This window comes from Anolis sagrei, chromosome 4, assembly GCF_037176765.1.
Source record: "Anolis sagrei isolate rAnoSag1 chromosome 4, rAnoSag1.mat, whole genome shotgun sequence".
Taxonomy (NCBI): domain Eukaryota; kingdom Metazoa; phylum Chordata; class Lepidosauria; order Squamata; family Dactyloidae; genus Anolis; species Anolis sagrei.
Window position 1 is genome coordinate 203,167,440 of NC_090024.1, and position 8,451 is coordinate 203,175,890.

The following is an 8,451-nucleotide window of genomic DNA, read 5'->3' on the forward strand; positions in this document are numbered from 1 at the left end:
AGATGCAGGCGAAACGTCAGGAGAAATGTCTCTAGAACATGGCTCTATAGCCCGAAAAAACCCACAAGAACCTACCTTTAAGATATTGCTTAAAACATTAGTTTTTTTCTGTAATAAACTCGAGTTTAAAGCAACAACAGATTATATCAGTTAAAATATAACTGGTTATATAACTGCAAATAGATTCCATCCAATCTCCTCCTCATAGTCATACCAGATGAGAGTGGAGCAAAAAGCAGACTTTCTGCACATAACACTAAGCTATGGTTTAATGTTTTGCCCAAGCAAAGTAACTGAATTTCATTATTTTCGGGCACCAAATCCAAGCAAACCAGTTTGGTCTGCTACTTGCTATACATCTTTTTCTTCACAAAACACAACTCAGGCATCTCGCTCAGTTAATGTGCAATGAATTCTGACACCAGTGATTGAAGCCTGTGAACTCAGTTCTAGGAATCTCAAGCTTCCATATTAAATGTTTCAAACCAAAACAATTAGAACAAATCCACAATACGAATTTTTAGAAAGTGCAACTAAAAATGACTTCATACATGGTTTAGCACAGTGGCTTAAGAGACTAAGCTCTAGATCAGGAATTTTCCAGTCAGAACAGCACTGTAACAACACACTTAGTTGTCCTCAGGTAATCTGATTTTTCTGCCTATTGGTATGGAGACACTACTGGCCTACCTTGGACTGATGTTACAAAGAAACAAATGTGAAAATTCAAAGTAATTCAAATGCACTAATAATATTTTACAGATTGTGTATTATAGCTGCTCCAATATGAGTAACTAATTTTAGAAATAGTAGAACTGCAATTTTTTATTTAGGAAAACACTGAGAGCCACTGTAGGCAGTGGTTTCTGTTGAACTTGGATTTGGGAGTTGAAGCTTTGTCCTGTAAGTCAGTATGACAGAGTGGTTTGAATATTGGACTCTGAAGATCAGAGTTTGAATCCCTGCTCAGCCTTGGAAACCCACTGAGTGGCCTTGGGTAAATCACACTCTCTCAGCATCAGAAAAAGGCAAAGGCAACCTTCCCTGAACAAATCTTTACAAAACAAATCTCATGACAGAATCACCTTAAGGTCATCATAAGTCAGAAACAACTTGAAGGTACACAATCATAACAGCAGCAGCTTCAGGTCCCACTTTGTCATGGTGACCATGAGCCAGTCACAACCTCTCAACCATATACGTCAACTAAGAGGTTGTGAGTGACTCATGGTTACCTCCATGACAGAGTAGGGCCTGTAGATGTAAGGCTGTTGTGAAGATGAAGTGGGGAGGAAAACAGCTATATTGCCTTGAGTGACTATATTATTTACCAGATATAACATTTCAATAAAATGACACTTCTTTCAAGAAAATAAGGGACCATGTTTAAGATAGAAAACCACTAACACATTATGGAAGTTACTGTTAAAATACTAAGAAAAAAGAATGACCACTTCTGACACAAACGCTTCTCAGCAAGCTTTTTTTTTTCCAAACTTTACAAAAAACAGAGTACCTGTTGCTTGGAACCCACTCACTTTATGGAAGAATATACTAAGCAAGGATACTTGAGCATCAGCTCAAATATGTCTACAAAGGCTGTGAAAGAACATGTAAATTGCTGCACTTTATTTGTGTTTTAGATATTTTGCAGACTACTAACAATAAAAAATAAATTCAGCCAACCTGTCCCATCTCCCAATTACATTTCCCTTATATTTTTCATCTGCAGATAAATTATCTATTTTAATTCTAACAGTTCCATGATTTGGTTTGATCCATCTATATGGATTTATTAAAACTCATGGAATTAGATGCAGTGAAGAAGAAGCACTTAATACTAGATAGAAAGTGTCAGCACTATTACCAATGTTAGTTTCATTCCTAACAAATTACATAATGTGGGAAGGAGATTATCTCACCTGTGTATTCATCAGAAATACAGCAGGCCCTTGAAATCAGCCGGGCTTTGGTCCCAGGACACACATACACAACCATGGGTACTAAAACTGAAGTTGAATCCAGACAAGACAGAGGTCTTCCTGGTCAGTCGCAAGGCCGAACAGGGTATAAGGTCATAACCTGTGCTGGATGGGGTCACACTCCCCTTGAAGGCACAGGTTCACAGCTTGGGGGTCCTCCTGGACTCATCCCTGAGCCTGGAATCCCAGGTTGCAGCAGTAGCCAGGGGAGCTTTTGCACAATTAAAACTTGTGTGCCAGCTGCACCCATACCTTGGGAAGTCAGACTTGGCCACGGTGGTCCACGCTCTCGTTACATCTAGGATAGACTACTGAAATGCACTCTTCGTGGGGTTGCCTTTGCTCGGAAGCTTCAAATAGTCCAACGAGAGGCAGCCAGGTTAATAACTGGAGCGGCATACAGGGAGCATACAACTCCCATGTTATGTCAGCTCCACTGGCTCCCTGTTTGCTACCGGGCACAATTCAAAGTGCTGGCTTTGGCCTATAAAGCCCTAAACGGCCACGGCCCAATTTATCTGTCCGAACGCATCTCACCCATGAACCATCGCAGAGATTAACATCCTCCGGGGAGGCCCTGCTTTCCGTCCCACCATTGTCAGAGGTGGGGACGAGAGACAGGGCCTTCTCAGTGATTTTTCCCCGGCTATGGAACTCCCTTCCTGGTGAGATCAGGTCGGACCCCTCTCTCCTGTCCTTTAGAAGGATAGTAAAAACTTGGCTGTGGGACCAAGTTTTCAGAGCAAAGGAATAAAGCAGCAATAGGAAAGACTACCAGGCCAATTAGATTTGACACTGATGACTAGGATGGTTTTAAATTGTGTATTTTAATATTGAGATAAATGTTTTTAATGTTTATGTATGTGTATATGAATTTGTGTCCCAGCATTGAATGTTTGCCGTATATATGCTGTGCTCTGCCCTGAGACCCCTTCAGGATGAGAAGGGCGAAATATAAATGTTTTAAATAAAATAAATAAATAAAATCTGTGAATGCTCAAGACCCATTATATACAATGGCATAGTAAAATAATCTCCCTGATATAAAATGGCAAAATCAAGGTTTGTCTTTTGAAATCTATTTTTAATTAGCTTGGGTATCTGGCATTGCCCGGGTTATTAGAATAAGTCATTTTTTTATTTTACAAAATGCGTAAGGTTGTGGGTGTACTATAGGAAAGGAGATTCCACCTGAACATTAGGAAAAACTTCCTGACTGTGAGAGCTATTAAGCAGTGGAACTCTCTGCCCCAGAGTGTGATAGAGGCTCCTTCTTTGGAGGCTTTAAAGCAGAGGCTGGATAGCCATCTGTCAGGGGTGCTTTGAATGCGATTTTCCTGCTTCTTGGCAAGGAGTTGGATGAATGGCCCAAGAGGTGCCTTCCAATTCTATTATTCTAACTCACATGATGCCAGATTAACCCCCAGAAACCCCATAAATACTGAAATTTTGTCATGTTGGGCAAATTTGCTCTAGATGCATTATCGGTGGGGTTCATTATGCTCTCCAGCTGCAGGATTAATTGCAACTCCCACCATGGTGGGTCAGTCCTTTCAAATATCTCCAGTACATCCAGTTGGTAATGGGGGTTCTGTGTGCCAAGTTAGGCCCAGATCCATTAGCAGTGGGGTTCGGAGTGCTCTTTGATTGCAGGTGAGAACTATAAATCCCAGTACCTACAACGAACAAATGTCAAGGCCAATACCATGGCCAAATCTGCCAGGATTCTAATTTTGGCATATTGGGTATGCATGCCAAATTTGGTGCAGATACATCGTTGCTTGCTTTCACAGTGCTCTGTGGATGTAGGTGAACTCTAATTCCTATAAATCAAGATGAATTTCCTCCAAAGCCCTCCTGCATTTTTTGTTGGTCATGGGGGTCTGTGTGCCAAGTGAGGTCAAGGGTCATCATTTCTGGGGTCCAGAGTGCTCTCTGATTGCAGGTGAACTATAAATCCCAGTACCTACAATGGCTATAAATCAAGGTGAATTCCCCCAAAACCTCTCCAGTAGTTTTCTTTGGTCATAGCGGTTCTGTGTGCCAAATGTAGTCCAGGTCCATTGTCAGTAGGGGGTTACAGTGCTGGTTAGTTCTCCTCTGCTTGTTGTGCAGATAAAGTTGAAAAAAGTAGGAAAGGGTTAAGGGAGAGGCAGAAGACGGGATCATGCAAATTCCACACCAATGGAATATCTGTGGGATATCTGTGGTGGAGGAAACACACAAAATCTAGGATGAAATTGTTCCCAAATGAAAGCATTCCTTGGGTGGTGGGCAATATGGTGTTGGGGAGAATATTGACTGGGGTTGGGCTACATGGTCATGATGGTCGCTATAACATGAATGTCATTGGAGGGCTTCTGGTGGCTCCTCAGCACTGTGGGTTAAAGATGTTTGTGGAAGCAGGAGACTGTCTGTGGAAGTGGACATTCCAGTCACATACACACATACATATTTTCACTTTTATTATGTGTACAGAAGATAGATATTTTCAAGTTAGGAGTAGTTGAATCTGTGGATGTAGAATCTGTGGATATGAAAGGCCAATCATAATGAATTTATCAGTGTTTGCCAAAACCGGCTAAATAATGAACACAGATATGCAAAAAAGATCAGGTTGACTATCAATTTTAATTTCCTAAGGAGTTTTTTAATACCTAATGTGATAGTCTGGCACAGGTACCATAGGATACCTGCAACTATGTTTTGGGGGGGGGGGGGGAATCCTAGGCTGCTAAAGTTAATTGTGTGCTACCATGTGATTGGATAAGGATGGATTGTAGATTTTTTTAAAAAAATGAACTAAAGAGATTACTAGAAAGTGAAATGTTGAAAAAAAGTAGCAGTTAACAGTTGACAGTGTGACTCGGATGGATGGAGTTTTTATGTTTGATACATCTCTAGGGTCAGTGGGACAGAGAAAAGGCAAATAGGCATAATTTGCACTAAGTTAGAAAAACTGTCCAATTCTCAAGTGATTAACAACAATAAAATAACTGGCTGAAATCACTGGAATGTTGTGGATCAGATGTCAGCCACAGATGCAGGTGGAACATCAGAAAAAAAATGCTGCTAGAAAATGGCTAAACAACCACACAACACTTCAATAATTATGGCTGTGAAAGCCTTTGACAATATAAAAAATTAACTTTCTGTTGCCCTAAATTATAATGTTGAAATAAAGGAAGATGATGGGGGTGGGGGACAATTGTAAGTGAAATTTTGTGTGCATAGGCCATGAGCAAAGATACAGAACTCAAACTGAATTCCCAGACTTAAGACTATTTAATATTAAGTGCCTTCCTTCTGCACCAGACTTCTGATGGTGGATCTCACACTTAAAAGAGCAAACTTTAGGTCTGCTTATATGCACTCTACTATTCTGATGGGCCCATTATACCAACCAAGAAAACGTATTCCCACCTTCGGAAAAATTGTTAGTCAATCGTCTATGATATACACATCTTAACAGTCCAAAAACCAACATCCTGGCTATGCTATAACACGATGTCTCCTAAACTGATGTGACCACTGACCAATGCTAGCCTGATGCATCAAGACACTGTCACTCAACAAGTGTACCAGATCAGAAAGGTCTATTGGAAAGGTCTATTAGAAAGGTCTAGAGCTCCAAGACATCATTCACACCCAACAAAAATAAGTAAAGGATTGGTTCCCCACCTCCATTCCTCTCCTCTGCAGCCTTGGAGGGAGCCACCCCTCATCATCAGGATTGCCTTCCTGCAGCATCTCAAATTTGGGATGAACCTACACTCTGGAATGAATGCAGTTTGGTACTGCTTTAACTGTCACAGGTTAATGTTACGGAATCCTGGGAGTTGCAGGTTGCTGAGGCACTATCACTGCTAGGCAAAATGACAACTCCCATGGCTCCATGTCATTGAGCCATGGGAGTTCATGAGGTGTCAAACTCCATTCATTCTACAGCAGTGGTTCCCAACCATTTTTTGACCAGGGAAGACCTTGACCATCATCCACTCTCCAACCTTAGTACCAAAAGGATTATGAATCTGTCTTTGGTCAACTTTAGATTTGTTTTTGGTTATTTGGGGGGGTACCGATTCAGAAAACCGCAATGGGTAGACCACACCAGCTCTAGTTTCTGATACTATTTCTGATACTATTTCTGATATTATTTAATAATAATAATAATAATAATAATAATACAGAACATATGCCATCCAGTAGTCACCATCTGCTCACCCACAGAAAATCATATTTAAACCCACTATAAGAGGGTTCCATGAGACCAGTCACTCCCATTGCAACAATGTCATAACGGGTTGTGTACGTTTTTTCGGGCCATGTTCTAGAGCTATTCTCTCCTGACATTTCACCTGCATCTATTGACAAGGAGAGAATGCCTCTAGAGCATGGCCATACAGCCCGAAAAAACCTACAACAACCCAGTTATTCCGGCCATGAAAGCCTTCAACAATGTAATGTCATAACGGCGAGGTAATTTTTTTAGTTCTTGCAGACCACTGGTTGTAGAAACACAGTTCTACAGTGCAGGTCACAGCTTTCCAAACATTGCATGTCAGTGACACACTTTGTAGGCATGTATCATGTTGCAAGACAGAAATTATATTTCCAATGATGTTTGTGTGACATGACTACACACTGCAGCTGACACATTAAAGTATGGGCAAACTACGGCCTTCCATTTAGGTGTTTTGGACTTCGACTCCCACCATTCCTAACAGCCAAAGGCCCTTTCCTTTTCCCCCTCAGCCGCTTTGCCCATGTCTGCACTAAGGTGTCCCAACACACTGTTTTGGAAACCTCTGGCGTAGCTGCTCCCAATGTGATGGAGTCGTGGGAGTTGTCATTTGGGGCGGCACCCTCAGGCAGAGGAGGCTCAAGACTGGGTGAAGACTACAACTCCCCCACAGCAGTTGGGAAGTGGTGCCAAGCGGCCTTGGCCCTGCAGCACACGGGGCCTGATGGGGGCCCGCCCCCCCAGGTGAGCAGGGGACCCACTGGGGCCACTCACCCTGCTGGATGTCCCCGTTGGCGCCGCCGGGGACGGGCACGTTGAGCTGCCGCTCGGGCTCGGGCAGGCAGCGGCGGCAGAAGGAGTGCAGGCAGGGCAGCAGCTTGGGCTCGGCCTCCCGGCTCTGCAGGCTCTGCGTACACATGGCGCAGGTGTCCAGCAGCGAGAGCGGGGCCGCGTTGGGGGCGGGGGCGGCGGCGGCGGGAGGGGCGGCCAACGGCGCCGGAGCCGGGCCTCCGCTCAGCGCCACCGCGGCCTCCGCCTCCCCCGGGGCCTTCTCCTTCTCCGCCGCGGGGCTCTCCCTCTCCTCAGGCGGGGCCGGGGCCGGCGGGGAAGGGGAGGCCAGGCCCGCCGAGGAGGCCACGGGCGCCGGGGCGGCGGGGGCGGCAACTGAGGCGAGCTCGGGGCCTCCCCCCGCCGGCCCGGCCTCCGCGGCCCCCTCCCCGCCGCCGCTGCCGCCTCCTCCTCCTCCTTTGTTTTCCGCCATATTTCCTCCTTTGAACCCGACTCCCCGCTTCGCTCACGCAGCGGACCGCGCATGCGCCCGCACGCACGCCATCAGCTTGCGCGCGCGCCGCCGAGAAAGAAAGACACACATCTGGGCGCCGGTCCGCGGAGGGGAGGGGGCGGAGCCGGGCGTGAGCGCGCACGCATGCGTAGACTAGAGAGGAAGGAGGCGGCGGGCAACCCCCCTCCTGCCCCGTGCGTAAATCTCACGGCGTGGACGTGAAGCACGCGCACGTAGACGTATGTAGATGTAGGTAGATAGATGTATACACACTCAGAGGATGCCTAGAGCAGGAACAAATTCAGCGCATGCGCAGAAAGACCCGCCTCAAGCGCCTTGGTCGTGGAGGGAAACGGTGGTCGTGTGGGAACTCCATTGTCCAAAACACCTGGAGGGCCGAAGTTTGCCCATGCCTGATCTACACTCTAGAGCAGTGGTTCTCAACCTGTGGGTCCCCAGATGTTTTGGCCTTCAACTCCCATAAATCCTAACAGCTGGTAAACTGGCATCCTACCTGCGTGACCGCATCTCTGTCTATGAACCCACGCGTCCACTTCGTTCATCCGGAGAGGCCCTGATCGTGATTCCGCCTGTGTCGCAGGCGTGCTTGGTGGGGACACGAGACAGGGCCTTTTCTGTGGTGGCCCCCTGACTCTGGAACACCCTCCCAAAAGATCTTAGACAGGCCCCTACACTGGCAGTCTTTAAAAAGAACTTGAAGACCTGGCTGTTCCGATGTGCCTTTCCAGATTGTTGTTGTTGTTGTTCATTCGTTCAGTCGTCTCCAACTCTTCGTGACCTCATGGACCAGTCCATGCCAGAGCTCCCTGTCGGCCGTCACCACCCCCAGCTCCTTCAAGATCAGTCCAGTCACTTCAAGGATGCCATCCATCCATCTTGCCCTTGGTTGGCCCCTCTTCCTTTTACCTTCCACTTTCCCCAGC

General features: G+C 45.8%; 1 protein-coding gene across 4 annotated transcripts in view; it reads right to left on the minus strand.

Moving 5' to 3' along the window:
• Positions 1-7,569, minus strand: part of TRIM33 (tripartite motif containing 33) — a 69,574-nt gene extending 62,005 nt beyond the window's left edge. For 3 of the 4 annotated variants that reach the window (XM_060772583.2, XM_060772582.2, XM_060772579.2), the window contains exon 1: positions 7,000-7,568. In XM_060772583.2, coding sequence (XP_060628566.2) covers positions 7,000-7,486 — 487 coding nt within the window. In that variant the 5' untranslated portion in view covers positions 7,487-7,568. Of the gene's footprint in view, positions 1-6,999 lie in introns of all 4 variants that reach the window. The other variant, XM_060772580.2, reaches the window with a different exon arrangement.
• Positions 7,570-8,451: the final 882 nt, after the last annotated feature.